The sequence below is a fragment of the Physella acuta genome, unplaced genomic scaffold, assembly GCF_028476545.2.
Source record: "Physella acuta isolate Inbredline_101_S28 unplaced genomic scaffold, ASM2847654v3 ptg001435l, whole genome shotgun sequence".
In the NCBI taxonomy this organism is placed as follows: Eukaryota; Metazoa; Mollusca; class Gastropoda; family Physidae; genus Physella; species Physella acuta.
Window position 1 is genome coordinate 128,842 of NW_026732950.1, and position 23,727 is coordinate 152,568.

Here is a 23,727-nt window from a genome sequence, read left to right on the forward strand (position 1 = left end):
TGGGGAGGGGGTGGTAAAATCGCCCAAATAAGTGTGGTATCATCAAATGGATGCCCGCCTTTAAAAAAAAAATGGAAGTCACCCAATATGTCTTTGTATTTCCTTGGGGGTGATCAACGTGCTTCGGGTGGGGGGGGGGGGGGGGTGGATACACATACATCTCATAAAATCAAAATGTACACTAGTGCCTATTACGATGTGCCTATTACGATATAGATCTAAATCTAGCTCTAGTAGGTAAAGAAAACACACAGAGCAAGACGTTCGCATCACCTTTAAAAAAAAACGATGACGACGGCTCAGCCACGGCGCTATCGAACAGCCAAACAGGCAAAGGAGCTTGTGCCACGAACATCGATTCCCGATAAAAAAACCTGCCCACCGCCTGCTCGCGCCGCCGGCCCCAAGACTAGCAGAAGTGTGTCGAGGGAGTAGCACGCGCGGGGAAGACGTCTCTTCTTCAGACAGGTTGCTTCTGTCAGTCGGGAAACCGCTGGGGGGATATGACACAAACTGCCGTCGCTGTGTCAGGGTTGTCGGCGTGTCTGACATTATAGATGGGATCGCACTTTGATGCTGGAGTTTTTTTTTTTCGGATTCGGAAAGATTAAGTGGTTGAGTGGAGTGATAAGGGAATAGTTACAAGTAAGTGATCAATGTTATTCTGTGTAGTGAGTTTTTGTTTGTTGTTGTTTTATCGACGGGGTCGTTGTTATCAAAACATGTGTATTAAATTGAATGTATGCATATATATTCACATATAGAGGTAGACTGGCCCGCCGGTCTAACTGAAAAAAATCTCGGTGGGCCTCTAAGAAATTTTTTCGGTGGACCCCCTTGACGGTGCAGTAATAGTCCTATTAGTGTTTTGATTTTTAAAATAATTGTAGTATTTTGTTATTTTACTATTTCTTCACGACAAGGCGTAAAAGGTAGACTCAAGAGTCAACGAATAAAGTACAATTAAATTTGTATATTATTTTCTTTTGTAAAAGTGAATTAAAAATGTAAGTCTAATAAGGATTCGAACCCACAATAGTTGAGCGAATGTTAAATTTTAACAGACAACTTGCTAACGTTCTTAATAACAGTTACATCTGATTGATTCTAGTTAGTTTAGTACAGAAAGCACACAAATTCATGTGTGTTATAAAAAATCAATCGATCGATGAAATATTTTTTTCTGAGTACATGCTCATTCCTGCTGTGTGCCGCCCATTTGGATGTGCGAAAACTTAAGGGTAGAGAGTCATTATAGACATACACATACCCTTCAACATCAACTTATCTTATTTTAAAAAAACCCCTTAATTTAAGTTACATATAGTCAGACATACATCTGCCGTTTATCCTCAACATATTATATTTGAACATAACCTTAACCGAAACGTGATGTGTAGAATCCTACATACTATTGCCGCTAACCTTTAACTTATCATTCCTTACCATAACCCTAAATTGAGTTACATGTTCATACATGCATATTCTCCAATTCTCCAATATTCACCAGCTTCTCATTCCTTACCATAACCCTAGCTTGAGGTATAGGTTCATACAAGCGTATGCTCCGTCCCGCCATCTTGTTTTTTCTTACCTTAATCTTAAATATAACCTAGAAAACAGTCTGAAACATACACCATCCATATAGCACTCATGATCAACTCAAATTCTTTACCATATCTCAAACTTGTATACAAGGGACTGCGTGGCCTAGTGGTAGCGCGCTAGCGCGCTAGCCTGCTAACCCTGAGCCCACCCATCTCTGAAGGGTACCTAACTCACGTTAGGGAAACCAATGCGGCTGGGCATAATACTGACCACACTATCCTCTTGTATGCCGAAGTCACTGAAAAACAGATGAACTCTACTTCATGCGATTTGGGCACGAACAGGAAAAGAGGGCGATGAACTGGGAAACAGTTGGTTATCATCAGCTAATCTTTTCTTACCCTAACCCTCATGTATGTTTCCTATCATAGATCAATAGGTAGACTAAGGTAACTTAAACCGCATTGATGTTGTAATGAAAAGGGACACTCCGATATTTTCCGGGTATACACTCAGCACTATATCTGGTATATTTTCTGTTTCGGCTCTTAGTGTTAGTATTCGTATCAGGGTTAACGACCTCTTCTTCTTCTTCGTCTTCTTCAACTCCCAAATGAAACATATACCATTTATATCATCCTTACACAATTTTCGGTTCTTTGCTATTTTTACCTTAGGTTAATGACTATCAGTCGGTAACAATGTCCGCATTACCATATCGGAGAAAAACAACAACAACCTTTTAAACCCTATAAACTATGCCAGCATTTGACTGCTAGCCCGAAGGTTTCGATTTCGGATCTTGGTTCAGACGTGTGACTGCAGGACGTACCTGAGTCTACCCAGCTAAGATGGGTACCGGACTTACGTTGGGGAAAGTAAAAGCGGCTGGGCATAGCAGCGTTGACCACGCCACCCCTTCATATACCGAAGTTCAAAAACATATGAACTCTACTTCATCTGCCCACTGGATCGCTAGGTCTAAAGAGGAATTTTTTTTACTTTTGTAAAAATTATCAACAAATTCTCAAGAAAAACGACTCTCAAACGTCGTTTCGATTATCGGCCTCCACTAGAAAGCAAAAAGAAACAAAGAAATCTATTTATAGCAATTTTACGTAATATTTCCATTGATGTTGAAGTTTCCTATCCCCTCCCAGCACTAAAACGAAATCGATATTTAAAATAAAAAAAAAATACATGTCCGTGTCTTACGTCACAGCCAATACAAATTTAGAAAATAATCACCGGCTTTTGTGGATTCCACAAAGTCTGCTTCTGATCTTCAAAGGTGACCCACATCCCTCCAGGGAAATTCACCAAGACCTTTAGTAGGTCACGTGCGACAGTAGGTCACTGGGTTGCCTTGGGCGGGGGATAGCGGTCCGTCCAATTTTGAGTTAGTCAAGGTACATATTTATTTCTGGGGCAGGGAATACGGATACGATGCGTTAATTTGATGAAGGGTGGATGGTATTCTGAATTTTTAAAAATTTGACTTTAACGAATATTTCGGACTGAGATACACAAGAAATATTCAGATTTATTTAGAGTCACTTTAGGGACATATTAGATATGTAGAATAGCATTTAAGATAATTCGATACATGTTTAATAATACCGATCATTTTTAAGTTTGAACAATTTTGGACGCTTCTACTATACTTCTTTAATTTTTACGTAGTTTCATCAAGTTTAGATATTTTAGCAGTTTTACATTCGTTGCAAATCTCGATAAAACAGTACAGAATTGTTTTTATACTGCGTGATACTATTTCAACACATGAATAGATATTGGACTGTGTGGTATATTTGGACGATACGATATATTTTGGACGATGCGATGCAATTTATCATGAACAGTACGGTACAAAGTATAATGACACGTTACGTTTAGGATGATACGATACTTTTATGGACGATACGATATATTTTAGACAGTCGATACATTTTAGATGATAGGAAACAATAAGGATAATACTTTTTTTTGGCGATACGATATATTTTGGATGGTCGATACATTTTAGATGATAGGAGACATTAAGAATGATATTCTAATTTTGGACGAAACAATATATTATGGACGATGGACGACACGATACTTTTTAGACGATACCATGTGTTTCCTCTGACGATTCTATCAGCACAACTAATTAGTGAGCCGTCTGTTTGTCCATCTTTAAAATAAGCCATCTATCTGCCCATTTTAAAAACCAGCCGCTAATCACCTCATATTTAAAATCAGCCGTCTATCCGTCCATCTTTAAAACCAGCCATCTACCATCCCATCTGTTTAGCCGGCTATCTCCCTCTCCGCCCACCCCCGAAGCCATACATCTCTATAAACCCATTTAAAGCCACCCCTCCCAATAACCAAGCCTGTCTACCGTCCCACATCAGATTAGAGCCCGGAGCAAGACAGAGCAGGCTGCCTGCTCCGCTGCTCCGGAGAAATCAGAAATTAAGCCAGGCGCCAAAATCGTTCGCTCGGATCAAATCTTCGAACGCACGCAACAACTTAGTTTTTTTTTATTAAGAGTCGCAGCATCGTTGTGGTATAGCACGCACAGGAAGATTGGCTCGCCACGCTTCATTGCGGTTTGACCGGATGGAATCACTCATGCATGGTTTGAACTCATTGGCGTCGCGAATGGGGGTGGCGGGGGGTGACTTGCCCATAGTCGAAAATCTAAAAAGAAAAATTAAATTGTGAATGAGGCTGAAAACCCACCAGTACGTCGAGCTCACTGACAGAGTTTCTTCCAGGGGGGGGGGGGGGGAGAAAGTCCCCCCCCCCCCGAACGAAATGGAATTTATATAGAAAATATATATTTTTAGCAGTGCCCACCCCCCTGGAAATTTCAAGTGCCCCCCCCCCGGAGAAAAAAGTCTGGAAGAAACACTGCTCACTGAGATAGATATAAACTTCTGTTTTGCATTGGAAATCACTATAAGAATAAGAAGTTCCACAAGGAAGCAGTCAATACTAAGACAGTACTTGACCTTTCGTCTAAGTTCGAGTTTTGGTTCGCTTGAATGCATTTAAATAGTTACTGTACTGTCGGTTAGGTTTTATTGCGCATCATTAGTAATGCGCAGCAGAGTGATTTACAAGATACACTTTGTTTTAATACTACCGTGTGAAGACGTCACAGTTAATGGAAGACGTCACGTGGAGCATGCAGATAATGCGAGACCTCAAACAGAACCTGCAATTAATCGAAGACGTCACACTGCCTGCAGGTAATGAAAGACGTAGCACAGAATCTGCACTTAATGACGTGAAGTCAAACCCTGAATGTTTGCGCACAAAACGGGATCTTTCGAAATCATTATCAGAATGAACAAATTGTTTAAAATTAGCCTCTCTCTCTCTCTCCCCACCCCAGACATAGACAGCTGACAAGAGCTTTCCAGACGTCTCTGTCCTGGGCTAGTCTCTCCAACTGTCCCCAGGTGTATCCAATCTTCTTGGTGTCTTCTTCCAGGTCACGTCTCCAGGTCTTTCTTGGTCTGCCTCTCCTCCTCCTGCCTTGTGGATTCCAGGTGAGGGTCTGTCTTGTTATGCTGGATACAGGCTTCCTGATTGTGTGGCTAATCCATTTCAATTTTCTCTGGAGGATTTCTTCTTCAGATGGCAGTGTGTGTTTGTTACCATATTACATAATTTCTAACTTCTCTTCGTGAGATACTACAATAGTTATTTGAGTTCGCATAAGAGAACCGGCAAAAAATAGAAATGTTTGGCTAGTATCGCTACCCTAACCCTGGCCCTAACCTCTACCAAAAACTTAAATCAGACTTTAATCCAAAGTTACCTTAACCATAATCTTAATCAAGTTCGGTTACTATCCCGAAAGTCTCGTGTTCGGATCTCGAGACAGTAGGACTTCCTGAGTCCACCCAGCTCTGATGGGTACCAGACACACATTGGGTAAAATAAAAGCGGCTGGGCAGATTGCTGACCACACCATCCCTTCTTCATATGCCGAGGTCAAGAAACATATGAACTCTACTGCATCTATCCTATAGATCTTTATGTCTGAAATGGGAGCTTTACTTTACTTTACAAATCTTCATCAAATTTCTAGCCCTAACCCTACTTGTACCCCGGAAGTAAAAAAACAACAATGCACTTGGATACCGTATTCAATACTCGCCTTTTTAGATCAACATCGTCTTGAAGATGGAGTGGTGCGATTACTGGAGTATCGATTATCGATATTCATTACGTATCGATATGCGAAGTTAAATATGTAGGACGGTGTAAATATTTCATTGTTTCTGTTCATGTTGGAAGTCTGGAATCGATTTCTTGATTTTTTTTATTTTCGGTTACCGAGTACATGATTTAGGTACTCCTACAGGTCTCTGAGAGGTTAGGGATTTGGATGTAGATGTATGGTTTAAGGGAGTATATTGTGATATGGGGTTTATGCTAGTATTTTGTGATGTGGGGTTAAGGGCAGAGGCGTATCCAGGTTTTCGTTGTAGGGGGAGCGAAATGAGCAAAAAAAGGCGCCGAATTTTTAACACGTTCTATATGTGTGTATTATATATATATATATATATATATATATATATATATATATATATATATATATATATATATATATATATATATATATATATATATATATATATATATATATATAATTACTAGCTGTATGTAATTACTTCGCTATTATGTAAAATAAATTGTTATAAGCACTTGAAAAATAAGAAAACACACACAATGTAGGCCGACAAAAAAAAATGTATCAATGTAAACAATATATATATATATATATATATATATATATATATATATATATATATATATATATATATATATATATATATATATACACTACAACTAAAAACAATAAACGCAACAATGCAAAACAATCTGTTTTCTAGTTCTTGTAAAAAAAAATTACATAATGATTCCTGGGACATTAATTAAGACAAGCGATATAGGGGAAATAATCACGCTCTTAATATAAATATGTATATATCTACATATTTAATTATAAATGTCAAAACAAATCAATAATTACTTAAGTATTTAATATAGTTGTTTAACAGTATTCGTGTTTTTAAACATGTTTTAGTCTACAATCATAATTAAATATATTGTCATCGTAAATGCTAAAGTAGTACAGCATAATGAAAGTTTTTTAAATCAGAGTTGATATAAAAACACGCTTTAAATTTTTAGAACATCCGGTATAATAGCTTACATTTTACTAAATTATCGGTCCTTTACTTTAGATCTTTCATCTTTTAATTAACATCTGCTTTTTGTGTTTTTTAAAGATCATTTTTAACATAGTGATTAGGTATTGGTTAGATCACTGTATTGATCACACACCTTTTTACTTGTAATTGCAAAATCCATATTTACAGAGTTTTACCTGATTCAAAAGCTAAGATTCTGGCGGCATGATACTTTGGTACATCGTTTTCACAAATGTACTTAACAGATCAGTTCGGGGTGGATGGGGGGGGGGGGGGGGGGGGGGTTCAACTTCACCACTGTCCGGTCACTTTAGGTCAAATATTCAACCCAGTGTATACTTAGGTGTGACATTAATGTCACTCTACACAATTGTTGTGGTGAGGTGTGTGTGGTGAACAGAGTGAACATAGCGTCAGTTTTTAGATGACTGTTCTAAACATACAAATTCAATTACACATATATACTGATTCAGAAATAGATTTAAATAAGTTGCAGTGGTATTATGACACTATTTTTTTACAGAGGGGTCCATGGGGGGAGGGGGGTTGTAACTGTTTCATATAATTTGTAATCGTAATCACTATCGCCCAAACTGTCTTAATACTACTACTACATCGTGATGACGTTGTTGACCTTGTCAAAATGTCCCCACCACTACGCAGTTAGCCCTTAAGTAAATTTAAATAGAGGTGCCACATCAGTTGTATTTGTGTGTGTATTGTAATTTTTTTTAATTAATTACACGATTAAAACTGTATATATAAAGTAATTATGTGTGAAGATTTATGTATAATATTTTCTAGATCAATTATTCTTAAGCAAATACATTATACAGTTGCCTTAAACTTAACACCCCTCTTGCCAAGTGGTACTATCCGTAGAGGTTTTTTTAAATTGCAATGCATTGTAATGGTTATTTTTAGAATGACAAACTTGATACAGCTTTTAATACGTGTTGTTAACGTAGAGCAACTAGAATAGTACAATTCTGCTTAATTGCTGCATGGAAAGAAATCTTGTGATTTACATAGATGTGCCGACCAAAAATAATTTTTTAACAAAAATCATTATTTAAAAAGTTTCCAAAAAGGCGCCACTTTGCTGAAAATGGCCAGAGGGGGAGCGGCCGCTCCCCCTGCTCCCCCCCCTGCGTACGCTACTGGTTAAGGGATGTATTTCATGTGGATTTTAGTCTTCTATTTTGTGATGTGGAGTTTAGATTAGTATTTTGTGATGCTGGATTTAGAGGAGCATTTGTGATGTGGTATTTAGACTACTATTTTGTGAGTTGTGGAGTTTAGACGAAAATTTTTGTGATGTGGGGTTTAGACTTTTTGTGATATGTGATTCTATACGTTTTTGTGATGTGGGGTTTATCATCTAATCATACAATGTTTCATCTCCCCTTCCATCGAGAATAAGCGAGACCGTGGCTACAGTAGAGCCAGCCCCCCCCCCCCCCCATCAAACACCGCCCCGTATAATCAATCGTGATAGGTCAACCCCGGCAAAGTTTTTACTAAACGACGGTAGGAAAACATAACTCGTACTAAAATCAATTGAATATAGATCGACTTCTCGCCCATTTTTAAATGTTTGTTTCTCGTTGTTTGGTCTAGCCGTCTCATTAGAGCAGAAGTACTGATGTGTGTAGCCCTATCATGTACTGTTAACATGTTTGTGTAGCCCTATCATGTACTGTTAACATGTTTGTGTAGCCCTATCATGTACTGTTAACATGTTTGTGTAGCCCTATCATGTACTGTTAACATGTTTGTGTAGCCCTATCATGTACTGTTAACATGTTTGTGTAGCCCTATCATGTACTGTTAACATGTTTGTGTAGCCCTTTGATGAACTGTTAGACTGTTTGTGTAGCCCTTTGATGAACTGTTAGACTGTTTGTGTAGCCCTTTGATGAACTGTTAGACTGTTTGTGTAGCCCTTTGATGAACTGTTAGACTGTTTGTGTAGCCCTTTGATGCATTTTCAACATGTTTGTGTAGCCCTTTGATGAACTGTTAGACTGTTTGTGTAGCCCTTTGATGCATTTTCAACATGTTTGTGTAGCCCTCTGTTGAAGTTACCATGTTCAAGCACCTTTAAACTGTTTGTGTAGCCCAATCATGCACTGTTTACATTCTGTGTAGCCCTTAGTGCACTGTTAAATTGTGTAGCCTTTGGAGGCTTTTTTAACATGTTTGTGTAGCCCTTTGATAAAAAGTTAACATGTTTCTGTAGCCCCATCATATACTGTTTACAATACATGTTCGTGTAGCCCTTTGATATACCGTTAAATTGTTTGTGTAGCCCTTTGATAAACTGTTAACCTGCAGCCCTCTGATAAAGTTACCATGTTAGTGTAGTCCTTTCAGCACCTTTAAACGGTTTTTGTAGCCCTTTGATGAACTGTTAACATGGGTGTGTAGCCCTTTGATGCGCAGTTAAACTGTTTGTGTAGTCCTATCATTTACTGTTAACATTTTTGTGTAGCCCTTGGTGCACTTTTAAACTGTGTAGCCCTTTGATGCACTGTAAACATGTTAACTCACTTACAAAGCAATTTATATAACCCTCTGACGCACTGTTAAAGTGTTCATAAATATTAAAAACTAATTTATATAACCATTTGATGCACTTTTAAAATGTTAAGTAATTTACAAAACAATCTATTTAACCCTTTAATACACTGTTTTAGTGTTTATACATATAAAAAAACCAACCCATCTTTGTAGCCCTTTGATGCACTCGAAGTGTTAAAATATATAAAAACATCAATAACAATTTATGTAGCTCGCAAATACACCAGTAGTGTTAAAATATTTACTTATTTTTATTACCCCCCCCCTCCCTCCTATCCCCAATAGCCTGATGGTTTGTTTACTCCTGTTTAAACATCGCCAATAATGGCGGGGCAATTAAAGCAACGACTACGGTAATGGTCGATTTGTCAAGAGTGGAATAGAAGTCTATTCTTAGCGCGGAGCCTTTGTGAGCGGTGATGTAAAGTACGTGTTTGTTAGGTTGTCCGGGGGGGGATTGGTGGTAGTGGTGGTAGTGATGGTAGTGGTCGGTTGTTTGATGTTGTTTGAAGGGTGGTGGTAGTGGTGGTAGTGGTCGGTTGTTTGATGTTGTTTGAAGGGTTTTAAGTCGAACTTTTAGAACATTCGAGATGAGAAGAGTTCCTGATTTATTTGTAAAGGTTATCCTTTTTTATTTTCTCGTACACGAAGTGTAGAGGAAGTATAGAGGAAGTATTGTGATCGTGCGAATCTCGGCGTTTTACTCCTTCCTGAGTTGGAAAAACATAGTTTAGCAATTTTGTCCTATGTCTGTGTGTGTGTGTGTTTGTGTATGCGCGCGCGCGTGTGTGTGTGTATGTCTGTGAACACCATACCGTTACAGCTAGATTGATGACATTTCATATATAAGTATTATATCAAATTTGTAGTTCTATACCAACTTTTCAGTGATTTCCGGTAACCGGAAGTGGAACTTACTCCACTTTTAGTTTTCAAAAGCCTATAACTTGTGTACTGTTTTACATATATAAACGAAATTTTACGTATATGTAAAATATTTAATTCTCTGCATTCTCTCAAATTTCGAGTAATTTCGGTTGCCCGTGAGTAGTAGGCTACTTTACGCTATTTCCGATTTCTTAAAAAACGCATATAAATTTATAAAGTACTAGTATTCCGCACTATTAAACACATATTGTTTGCCATTCACTTTGTGCGCAATTCTTTTTCTACTAGATTCTATTCTATTTTAAAAAGTTTAAGTAATTAAAAATAATGTCTAAATCCCGAGTTGCCATCCCCGTAGTGTCATGTAATGTCGAGAAAGTTAAGGGGAGATCACTCCCGGTTTATTTTTTATAGGTGTAATGTTAAGTTGTTTGATGTTGTTTGTAGGATTTTATCAGTGAATTTTTCGAACCTTTTAGTTGGTGAATTTCTGATTTGTTAGTAAAGTTCAGCTTCATTACTGTAGTCTTGCTTAATATTGTTGTAAGTCAGTGGTTTTTAACATTTTTGGAGGTACCAAATCAGTTTCATATGCGTATTCACCAAACAAAATCCGATCGTGAATCGTATGGGTCGGGTGTGTGTCTGGCGATTATGTTATGTTTTGGTTAAATATTCGGTTAGAATATCTAACATATTTTTGACATCGCGTTTTCTGGAGTTATTTCTTATTGTTATTCTTCATCTGTTATCACCGTGTGTATTGCAGAATGGATGTTATCTTTTATGGGGTTAGGTTAGAACAACGATTGTTCCTGTTTTGTTTTTCAAAATTGCTTGGAGAAAATAATGGTGAAAATAGGCGTAGGAACTGTGATTATTGTTATTATTGAGAATGTTTTTTTTAAGGGTTGTGTGAAGTCGAAAAGGGTTAGGGAAAAACAGTAATGGGCTAGTCTGGGCTACATAATTGTTCAGTGCTTGGGTGGGGGTGCGGGGGGGGGGGGTATTTTAGAAGTTGCATAAGAGAATTGGTTGGAGCATCGGGGGTTGGTGAGAAATAGTGGTTGGTAAGGGTTAGACTGTGGCTGGTGAGGGTTGGAGACTGGTTCGTAAAGGTAGGACATTTGGTGGTACGGGTAGGACATTTGGTGGTAAGGGTAGGACATTTGGTGGTAAGGGTAGGACATTTGGTGGTAACGGTAGGACATTATTTGGTAGGGGTAGGACATTTCGGTAGGACATTTGTTGTGCGCAGCGCAAAACTCACCAACAGTTTTAGCGTCACAACTGACGTCATAGAGTCATCCTCCCTAGGATGACGCGATAGGTTCCTGAATGTGAGACAAAATCCCATTCATTTATTGGATTTGTACCCCGGAATTTTCTCGATTACATTATTTACATCGTCGTCTTCTTTTTGTCTTTACCCAATTGCGCAGTAGCGGCAGATACACTTCTTAATTTATACATAGGTTGGTATCGTTATATATAGGTTGGTATCGATATACATAGGTCGGTATCGTCTTCCTTCTTCTTCACTATATTGCTGAGTAACGGTAGATACTCTTGGTAATTTATACATAGGTTGGCGTCGTTATAAATACGTTGGTATCGTTAAACAGAGGTTGGTATCGTTATACATAGGTTGGTATCGCTAAATATATGTTGGTATCGCTATACATAGGTATGTACTAGTATTTTCAAAATGAACTATTTATATAAACTTGAGCGAGGTTATGGACGGGTATTTTATACTAGTATTTGAAAATAAATAATAATTGAGAAAAATTTAAGCCCGTGCAACGATGAATGGGTCTAATGTACTAGTATTACAGAGGACAAACTATTTATAGAAAGGATGTGCCTAGTGTTGATAACATCAAGATCTCTCAAAGACCCTACGTTCTATTTTTAGCACGGAAAAATCTATAGTCCCCCCTTTTCTGAAAGACTTGTTTCTAGTCGTAAAGATAGATGCCTTCAAGGAATAGGGCGGGAGGATATCAAGAAAGAGGGGAAAAAATAAGAGAAGTAGCAGACGAGAGGAAGACACCGGCAAACAAAATGGCCGCCTGGCACAGATCAAATATTTGTCTGAGGAAACTTTCACAGAATTTTGTGGGGGCCAGGGCCGAAAGGGTTGAAAGAGCCAGGAAAGTACTAGAAAAGCTGGAAGTTAATAAATAAGTCGTAGAGTTTTTTTTTCTCTTTTTTTTTCTTCTTTCTTTGCACGTCGCGTAAAGGTTGGACCCTTTGGAATTTTCTAGAAAGCTGGAAGTTAATAAATGAGTCGTAGAGGTTTTTTTTCTCTTCTTTTCCTTTCTTTGAATTTCGCGCAAAGGTTAGACCCTTTGGAACTTTCTAGAAAGCTGTACGTTAATAAAAAAGTCGAAAAAGTATTCTCTCCTCTCCCCCCCCCCCCCCCCGCTTTATTTGCCTTTCTCGTTTAGGACCTATGGTCGTCTGGTCTTTTGTACAGAGGAGACATAAAAGTATCTACTAGCACCAAAGTACGGACAGGCGGTCTTTGAGATAGAAATGGCGATGTTAAAGTGTTACAAGAATAAACAAAAAAATTGTGTACATCCAAACATCAAAATATTGATGGATGGTCACGTGAGTTTTATTGATATTTTCATCTCGCGAGACGTAGCGAGATAAATATGTTTTATTTATGGTTCGTTTTTTTTATGTTTGTTGGATTCATATTTTGTTTTCATAACGCAATGGGCTTAGAAGTATCGGGAAAAAAAGGAAAAAATCGACATTCCTTTTGACCTTTCTTAGCTGCGGGTAACTTGCGACGTTAGCCGGTTTATATATGGTTAAACTATTTACTAGAAGCCTCTTCCTTGAAATACATGCTAGCAAATAGCTTCTGAGGATACATTAGTGGATTAAAGAAGATCTGGGTACCGGGCAATAGACACTCGCAAACATTCATTCGGGGATTTGTCATTAATTCGGGCAAACGTCCCATTTGGGCATTTGTCCCATTTGGGCATTTGATCCATTCAGGCAAAAGTCAATGCGGGCAATCTTCGATTCAGGCATTTGTCCCATTTGGGCATTTGTCCCATTTGGGCATTCGTCCCATTTGGGCATTTGATCCATTCAGGCAAAAGTCAATGCGGGCAATCTTCCATTCAGGCATTTGTCCCATTTGGGCATTTGTACCATTTGGGCATTTGTCCCATTTGGGAAATTAATCCATTCAGGCAGAAGTCAATGCGGGCAAAATTTAGAACAATTAGAACAAACGTACATTCGGACATGTGTCATATTCAGGCATACGTCCATTATGGAAAACGGCCTTAAGGCAAACGGCACTGGCACCGGTTTCTTTCGGGCATTAGTCGTAGATCTAATAGATCAAAGTGTTTATATCTGGATCTGTGCGGATATTTGAATATAGAAGCTTACAGTTACAGCTAAAACAGTTAAACAGCATGAAAGATCCTCTACAGTAAAACAGCATGGGACAGCCTCTACAGTAAAAGTTAAATTTAAATGACACGAAACAGCCTTTACAGTTAAATGACATGAAACAACCACTACAGTTACATGACATGAAACAGCCTTTACAGTTAAATGACATGAAACAGCCTCTACATTAAATGACATGAAACAACCACTACAGTTAAATGACATGAAACAGCCTCTACAGCTAAATGACACGAAACAGCCTCTCAAACAGAAAACAATTAGTCACGTGAATCGGGCAGCTTTATAGCTAAACCAATCAAATGTAGTGACGTAAGCCTTTTATAAACCCGATAATTAAACTCCCGACTATTTCATTAGCGATAAGCTTTAGAACAATCACCAAATTCCCTGTTACGATCAACCCGTCAGGAACCGCTGATTTACTCCGTTCTCGTGAATCTGTTAAATCTGGCCACGTGATGCCCGTAACAGGTGCGTCCAATTAATTGAAATTAATTGCACGAGAACAACAGCATGTAGCAGACGATATGTATCGCGCGGTGCAGGCGGGTGCTATACATTTGTATTGGGTGCTAGACATTTGTATTGGGTGCTAGACATTTGTATTGGGTGCTAGACATTCGGATCTGGTGCTAGACATTTGGGTCTTGTGCTAGACATTCGTATTGGGTGCTAGACATTTGTATTGGGTGCTAGACATTTGTATTGGGTGCTAGACATTTGTATTGGGTGCTAGACATTTGGGTCTGGTGCTAGACATTTGTATTGGGTGCTAGACATTTGTATTGGGTGCTAGACATTTGTATTGGGTGCTAGACATTTGGGTCTGGTGCTAGACATTTGTATTGGGTGCTAGACATTTGGATCTGGTGCTAGACATTTGGGTCTTGTGCTAGACATTCGTATTGGGTGCTAGACATTTGTATTGGGTGCTAGACATTTGTATTGGGTGCTAGACATTTGTATTGGGTGCTAGACATTTGGGTCTGGTGCTAGACATTTGTATTGGGTGCTAGACATTTGTATTGGGTGCTAGACATTTGGGTTTGGTGCTAGACATTTGTATTGGGTGCTAGACATTTGTATTGGGTGCTAGACATTTGGGTCTGGTGCTAGACATTTGGGTCTGGTGCTAGACATTTGGGTCTGGTGCTAGACATTTGTATTGGCTGCTAGACATTTGTATTGGGTGCTAGACATTTGTATTGGGTGCTAGACATTTGTATTGGGTGCTAGACATTTGGGTCTGGTGCTAGACATTTGTATTGGGTGCTAGACATTTGTATTGGGTGCTAGACATTTGTATTAAGTGCTAGACATTTGTATTGGGTGCTAGACATTTGTATTGGGTGCTAGACATTTGTATTGGATGCTAGACATTTGTATTGGGTGCTAGACATTCGTATTGGGTGCTAGACATTTGTATTGGGTGCTAGACATTTGTATTGGGTGCTAGACATTTGTATTAGGTGCTAGACATTTGTATTAGGTGCTAGACATTTGTATTGGGTGCTAGACATTTGTATTGGCTGCTAGACATTTGTATTGGGTGCTAGACATTTGTATTGTGTGCTAGACATTTGGGTCTGGTGCTAGACATTTGTATTGGGTGCTAGACATTTAAATTGGGTGCTAGACATTTAAATTGGGTGCTAACCATTTGTATTGGGTGCTAGACATTTGTATTGGATGCTAGACATTTGTATTGGGTGCTAGACATTTGTATTGGGTGCTAGACATTTAAATTGGGTGCTAGACATTCTTATTGGGTCTGGTGCTAACTATTTGAATATAATGCTAACCATTTGAATCTGGTTCTAACCATTTAGATCGGGTGCTAACCATTTGCTCGTGCTAACCATTTAGAGCTGGTGTTAACCATTTGAATCTGGTGCTAACCATTTTAATCTGGAGCTGTTTGAATTTCATGTTAACCATTTGATTCTGATGCTAACCATTTGTATCTGGTGCTAACCATTTGAACCTGGTGCTAACCAGTTATATCTCGTGCTAACCATTTAGACCTGGTGTTAACCATTTGGGGCAGATTTAGCAATTACACACGTTCCGTTATTTTTGTCCCCGCCGAAATGCTCTCCCTTGTGTTTTCACATTGTAAATGATGCATGCTCTCCCCTTACCGGGCCGTCGCGTTATCGATACATCACGACGGCTCATCAGCCGATTACCGCCGTATCGATTACGCCTTGTAAGCCCCGGTCGGCTATTGTTTAAAGCCGAATTTGTCCAAATATTGTGGAGCGGAGACGAGTGATTGGTTAGTGGTGGTGGTAGTGGCATAAGGAGCTATGACAGGGGATTTATTCGGTGTTAAGGTGTGGGGTTGGGATGGTTGCCAAGGGGGTGTGGTTGGTTGTTGAACAAGATGGAGGATTGGTTGGTACGTTAAGGGTTGGCTTGCGGTTAGAGTAGTTGGCAGTGTTTCTTTCAAACTTTATTTTATCCATGGGGGGGGGGCACTTGAAACTCTCGGGGGAGGGGGGCGGACAGTGGTAAAAGTATATATTTTCTAAATACATTATATTTCGTTCAGGGGGGGGGGGGTAGATTGTTGGGGGGGGGGGGAGGGGTCTGCCTTCACCCCTCACCGAAGAGATGCCTGGAAAAAACTCTGGTAGTTGATAGGTAAAAGGTTGGTTTGTAGGTAGAGGATTGGTTGGTAGACTAGTTACAGGGTTGGATGGTAGGTACAGGGTTGGCTGATGGACGAGGAAGAGGGTTAGCTGGTTGTCAGGTTAAAGGGTTGGCTTGCTGCCAATGTAGAGTTGCCTTATTGGTAGAGGGTTGGCTGGTTGACAAAGTAGAGGGTTGGTAGACAAGATCAAGATTTGGCTGGTGGGGTTAGGTTTTGCTTGATTCAAGGAGAGAGTTGGCTGGTAGCATTATGACAATACGAGAAAAATGGCCCCCCACCCCCCCCCACCCCCCAAAAAAACCATGTCTACCGTCCCATTCAACGAAATATAATTATATACTTTTTCCAGTGTCCGTCCCCTCCCCGAAAATTCTACCCCCGCCCCCGAAAATTTCAAGTACCCCCACCCCTCTCCGGGGAGGAAAAAGTCTGAAAGAAACACTGGTGTCGCGCTTAGCCACTACCCGAAGAATTGCATTAAAGAAATTGCAAGAAAACCACTTTTTAGATTAGACACATTAATTAGGCGGTAATTTTATTATAGAGTATCGATGAAGAAATTTCTTTTGAGTTAGGGAGGGGGGGGGGGGCTCAGACGTTCTTACGCGGGGGTGGGGCTTCGCCCCTACCCGAAGAATTGTATGAAAGAAACTCTTCACGCAAACCACTTAGATTAGACACAATTTCCTTTTTATTCAATGTTTACTCGAGAATCAATGACGTCATATTACTGTGTGCACTCTCCGGCTAGAGATTATTTTCTACTCTATGCTAAATGTGGCGACGTCATACTTCGTTTTTAATTTGCAGGTTTTTAATTTGCTTGTGTTTTCTCTAGAGCGTTCTTGTCAGATAGACAGACAGAGCGTTCTTGTCAGATAGATACATAGACAGACAGCGAAACTATTAGTATTATAATGTGCAGCTTTGTTGGGTATCCACAAGTGCTGGGTTACTGATGGCAAGGATGGATGCAGCTTTGAGCTTTATGGCACCGTGGATATTTTATCCAATCAATAAAGCAATACTCTGGTCAAAATGCCATGAGCCTTATTAAAAAATTTATTCAGGGTTATTTAAATTTAACACCCGATTACCATACAAATCAATGGGCAGAGATCTTGAATACATAATTAGCTGTATTAAAAAAAATCACTTACATCTTTAAAATACAGACTTGGCACATTAAAAAACATACTTTCCTTAACAAAATGTTAATGAACATTTTTAGTCTTTTAAAAACACATTAACATTTTTTTAGCTTAAATGCTTAATGAAACATATTTGCTTAAAATCTGAAGTTTCTTAAGATTAAGTTTTTAGTTTTATTTCACACGGTATTCCCATGTGAAGTTACGGATTGTGGGATTGAAGAATGTGGTATTAATGATTGGGTATTGAAGTATTCAATTAAACAACAAGTATGTTTGTGGGATTGAAGTATTCAAATATGGCATCAATGATTGGGTATTGACATTTCGAATATGATATCAAAGATTATGAGATTGATGCATTTAATATGACATAAAAGATTATGGGATTGATGTATTTAATATGACATAAAAGATTATGGGATTGATGTATTTGAATATGAAAAATCGACACCAAGGGTTGTTGATTCGGAGTATTAAAAGGTGACATTAGTGAGTGTGGATTAATGTATTCGAATGTGATTCAAGGGTTGTGGGATTGAAGTTGTCGAAAGTGACATTAAGCATTATGGGATTGACGTATTTGAATGCGACAAATGTGACGTCAAGGACTGTGATTGAAGCCTTCGACGGTGACATCAATGATTGTAGGATTGAAGCATTCGATGGTGACATCAATGATTGTAGGATTGAAACATTCGACGGTGACATCAATGATTGAAGGATTGAAGCCTTTGACATTGACATCAATGATTGAAGGATTGAAGCCTTCGACGGTGACATCACTGATTGTAGAATTGAAGCCTTTGACATTGACATCAATGATTGTAGGATTGAAGCCTTCAACGGTGACATCAATGATTGCAGAATTGAAGCCTTTGACATTGACATCAATGATTGTAGGATTGAAGCCTTCAACGGTGACATCAATGATTGCAGGATTGAAGTATTTGACGGTGACATCAATGATTGTAGGATTGAAGCCTTCGACGGTGACATCAATGATTGTAGGATTGAAGCCTTCGACGGTGACATCACTGATTGTAGGATTGAAGCCTTCGACGGTGACATCACTGATTGTAGGATTGAAGCCTTCGACGGTGACATCACTGATTGTAGGATAGAAGCCTTTGGCATTGACATCAATGATTGTAGGATTGAAGCCTTGGATGGTTACATCAATGATTGTGATATTGAATCACCGGGAATGTCAGCAGTACAACTCTCTAGCCTCACACTATTCAAATTAAAATTCCATTTTTTTTAAAACAACATAATTTAGCCTCCAAGTTGACAAAAATCTGGCAGAGCTGATCCACTCTCCCAGCGTCCTGAATCCTAGATCAGATCGTAGACTTGCCAGTTGGCACGGGGCTGGTCGATAAAGCCTTTTCCCCCGTTCATTTCCCGGCAATTTTTTTTTTAATACTGCGTTTAATTTATCAAGATTTGGAAAAAAAAAATTCCTTCATTTTCTATTCCTTTTAGTCATAAAAACGAAAGTAATTACATTTTAACAGGAAAAGATGACGTCTTTCGCTTTTATTTAAATAAAGCAAAACAATACTTTATAATTTTGTTTTAAATATAGTCTAGTAACTAAAAGAAATTTCAATTTAAAAAAAAAAATCAAATTTACCAACAAACCCTCTTGCTAGTATTGCCGATGAAAACATCTGAAGTTTTCCTGAAAGAGAAAAAAAAAAAGTTATTGAGATCGCTCTCCAGGACGCAACACACATTTTGATGACGTCATTACGTTTATTTTCGAATTGGGGGTGAAGTTGTATATTCTTACAGGAAATTTATCATGGAGTGGATGATTGGAGTAGCTCTTCCTGCCCAGCAGATTTGAAGTCAGATTTGTTTGAACTCGGGCGGTCTATGCAATAAGGCGGGAGATGGCCCGGAGATATACTCAACTTGAGCCGGCAAATATTGTAGATACAGTTTTCTTCACTGCGGCCCGAATCTAGATCTGTATTACACGTTCTTGTTATATATATATATATATATATATATATATATATATAGGAAATAAAATGCTATTAATCGATATTTGGGTTAGGGATTCGACCAAGAAAAAGCAACAACCGGTTGTCAAATAAGAAATAAATAAAAAAACTAAATAAATCTCCAACGTTTTACGAAAGAAGGCAACATTTCTACAAACTAATGGACTTCTAGTAGAGTATAAAGTAGATAAACTGTCTCCGTGACAACCGTCTCCATGACAACCGATTTCGTTGACAAACGTCTCCTTGACAAAAGTCTTCCTGTCAACCGTTACTTGACAACCATCTCCTTGACATTCGTCTCCGTGACAACCGTCTCCACGACAACCGTTTTCCTTGACAAATGTCTCCTTGACAACCGTTTCCCTGACAGATAAAAACTCGGCCTTGAGCTATAGTCAGTGCTACTGATGTGGGTCTGAAACTAGGAATTGTAGAATCAAACAAAAGTCATGGATTTTTTTTCGTTTGTCAGTATTTAATGTCAGTGTGGAAGAGAGAGCAGGAGGTTTAATGTAATGATTTACAAGTAATTAATCTTATATCCTAATATATAAAAGCCCATGTGCGCACTTCTCTCTCTCTCTCTCTCTCTCTCTCTCTCTCTCTCTCTCTCTCTCTCTCTCTCTCTCTGTCCGCAAAATTTTTTCGCCGGATATCACGTCAGAATCTTCAGCGATATATGGAGTACTTGATACGGACGTTTGTTGAAAATAATATGTTAGATGTTTTAAATCTATACCCACAATTTTATTTAGAAGAAAAATAAAAAATAGACACGTATTTGAATGTAGAAAAAACAGTTTTAATTATGCAACAGGAAAAGCGTTTATAGTTGTGAAAAAGAACGCATAAAACTGTGACGTCACTAATGTTTGTACATTAAATGATGACGTCATCTGCCGTGTTTAGAATAAAAAGAAATGAACTATTTCATTCAAATTTGATTTAGATCTACGTACGCTATGAAATGTATATAATACAATTTTTCAGGCCTAAACTTATAGATGATAGTGTACTTGATACCACGCAGGTGGTGCGGGATCGAGACACACCAAGTCAAACTTAATTTTTTTTATATGTGTAGATCTACTCATCAAGACGTACGCTATGAAATATATACAATTTTATCGGTCAAACACATTACTTAAAAACAACATAACGACCATTGAATAGCCAGATTTTTAACGGAATCATTTAAGTCACTTAATCAGTGCAGAGTTTCTTCCAGGCCTCTCTTCGGGGGGGGGGGGGGTGGGGCGGGAGGAGGAGCCCCCCCACGAAACAAGTCTACCGCCCCCCCCCCCCCCCCGAGCGAAATGAAATTTATATAGAAAATATATACTTTTAACAATGTCCGCCCCCCCCCTCGAAGAAAGTTTACCCCCCTCCCCGAAAATTTCAAGTGCCCCCCCCCCCCGGAGAAAAATGTCTGGAAAAAGCACTGAATCAGTGTGTGCCTGTGTTATGTTAAATGTGTCGGATTTTTAGCTAATTAGTTTTCTTTGCTATGTCACTAATATCGTTCAGCGTGTTGTAAAGCACATTGCGTTTTGACCAATAACTATTTCATAAATTATTTTTCTCAAACAAGTACATTTTAAAATATATAGGCCTATAATTCACGTGAAACGGGTAACGATGGCTAGTAATTATAGATTCGTCACATACACATCTTGGAATACTAAAAAAAAAACAATACTAGAAATTGCCTTTTTCAAGTACATTTAAAAAAAAAAGTAGTCCTAGATTTTAATTTTTCTGTGACGCCATGTAGAAAAAGCCTACTTGGTTCTTAAACTAGATGAAATAGTTTCTACTGAGGGCACGTTTTATGAATTAGTTCAGACGGCAGAAATGTAATCCCTTAAACATCGTGACACATTTATAAGATTTCCTTAACCCGCTTCCACCACGATTCATCGATCTTCTATCGATATATTTTTTTTTTGGAGCCAGGTACACCAATCCCCCCTCCCCCCCTCCCCCTAAAATACCACCCCAAATTTGGCTGGTCTGTTGAAAAAAAATGATATTGACATTTTTCTTTTCACGCAGTTCTCGCATATTGCGAAGTGGTCGCCCTTTTATAGCACGACAAAGTGGTCGCCCTTTTATGGCACGGCAGAGTATTCGCCCTTTATGATAAGGTTTATATAGGAAGATCGTCTTTTAGAACTCACGCACTGTGCTGAGTATATACATGAGAGTGGAGCGGGGGTTTTGTAATGGCGTTTATCTTTTCACTAGTGTCTGGTATTTTTGTTCAGAAACTGGTGACATTTTATTTATTGCATATTTTGTCAGGCTGCCATAAAAAGCGCAAACAGGAAACTGCGAAACGGAAAACTGCGCAAGCAAAAAAAAAATGCGCAAATACAAATTTATTATACTAATACACTTTATCTTACTGTCATATTTTGTGGAAAAGAGTTTTATTATGCTACAATTTACATGTGGTCATTTGTTTGTTAATATCTATAAATGCTTGATTTAAGAAAAACAAAATCCGGTTGCGCACTTTTTTGTGCGCAGTTTTTCCGTTGCGCATCTTTCCGGTCACCATTTTGTCTCTATCTGTTAAGTTGTCTCATTATGCAATATTGAGGTCAGCAAGCGCATCTCTTTGAAAGTGGTTTAAAAAAAATATTTCAAGCTACTTGCTACAAACGCTCGGCTGCTAACCCGAAAGTCTCGAGTTCGGATCTCAATCCGGACTTGAGTTTGCTGGTCGTCCATGAGTCTACCCAGCTCTGACGGGTACCTGACTCACACAATGGAAAGAACAGACGGCTAGGCATAGTGTTAAACACACCATCTCTTCATAAACTGAAGTAAAAAAAAATAGATGAACTCTACTTCACTTGCCCATGTGGACCGCCTGGTTCAAAGTCACCTCAATCTCACCCCGTATCACCTATTTAATCAAGTCACCGCTGCACTATCATGTATCACCTCCATTACCCAATATCAAGTCACCACTAGTCTACAACCTCAGGTCACCATCTCCATCTCAGTGTTTTTTCCAGTCATCTTGGGGAAGGGGGCTCCGCGTCCCAGAAGAAAGTCTACCCCCCCCCCCCGAACGAAATGGAATTTATATAGAAAATATGTACTTTTAACAGTGTCCGCCCCCCTCCCCCCTTAAAATTGAAGTCAGCCCCACTCCCACCCCAACCCCGGAGAAAAAAAGTCTGGAAGAAACAATATTCTATCTCACATGAACTTTAACTAACCCATGTCAAGATTTCATTGCATTCATCATCTAATTACCCTTAAATCTCCACTATCAACCAATATCCAGTGCCGGCGCCAGGTTATTTAGCGCCCTAGGCAAAACTTATTAAAACTTCCCCTTTCACACAAATTATTTACTAAAACATATGTATAAGAAAACAATTAATTAAAAGTGACATATTAATTTATAATCAATTGTATAAACGTTATAAGTAGACATTAAAATAAAATTTTACTAGCCTCCTTCGTTTCAAAAGTTTGTACTAATTCATTCAAGTTTGCAAGCGTTATCACATTTTTGTTATATAAATCCTTTAGGAGAAGGTGAAACATATGAAAAGACAATTAATAAGATATTTAATTTACGACTAACTGTATGTCTACTAACATTAAGTATTGCAATCTTCAACGGCTACTGATGGGGGTCATCCATAAATGACGTCACGCTTTTTTGACGATTTTTTACCCCCCCCTCCCCTCCGTCACACGTCACAAAAAGCCAGACCCCCCCTTAAATGACGTTACCACCTCAACCTACAACCCCCTAAAACGCGGAATAACGGCTAAAACTCGTTTTCTAACATTGCTTTTTTATAATGCAAAAGTGTGATGTCACACCATCTGAGCCCTTCTCCCCCTCATCACACTCCGTCACAAAATTACGGACCCCCCCTCCCCTTTACGAGTGTGACGTCATTTATGGACGACCCCATGTATTTGTTTTTCCACTTGATAATGCTAAAAAAAAACTACCAAACTTTTTTGTTTAGAACTTCTGCTCTATATAATTGTTACAATAGGAAATAATAACTTTAATTTGTATTTATAAGTAAGCGGTCAACCTAAGATGCAGGAATTTGAAATAAATATAAATTTCAGCAACGAATTATGTCCCATTTAGAAATACAAAGACCAAAGTTTTATTCAAGGGAAATAACTTTCTCAAGAATAGCTAAGTTAACCAAGTGTAACTAAGACAT

The 23,727-nt window shown here is 38.6% G+C and overlaps 2 protein-coding genes across 2 annotated transcripts in view; one reads left to right on the top strand and one right to left on the bottom strand.

The window, feature by feature from the left end:
- Positions 1-411: 411 nt before the first annotated feature.
- The window catches only part of LOC131927741 (transmembrane protein 196-like), a 43,291-nt gene continuing 19,975 nt past the window's right edge, over positions 412-23,727 (top strand). The window contains exon 1 of the mRNA XM_059283530.1: positions 412-645. The gene's annotated coding sequence lies outside the window, so the exon portion shown is untranslated. The remainder of the gene's footprint in view (positions 646-23,727) is intronic.
- LOC131927736 (uncharacterized) lies at positions 18,100-19,171 on the bottom strand. The gene is made up of 2 exons (XM_059283519.1): positions 19,135-19,171; positions 18,100-18,659 (listed from the first exon to the last, which is right to left on the bottom strand). Exons 1-2 carry the CDS (start codon positions 19,169-19,171, stop codon positions 18,100-18,102), a joined length of 597 nt encoding a protein of 198 aa, XP_059139502.1.

Excerpts from the sequence above, each read along its gene's own strand:
- LOC131927736 (XM_059283519.1), bottom strand. The coding sequence starts at position 19,171 with ATGTTTTCATCGGCAATACTAGCAAGAGGGTTTGTTG. Across the intron at positions 18,660-19,134 it reads ACTAGCAAGAGGGTTTGTTG|GCTTCAATCCTACAATCATT; the intron begins GTAAATTTGATT and ends TAACCATCCAAG.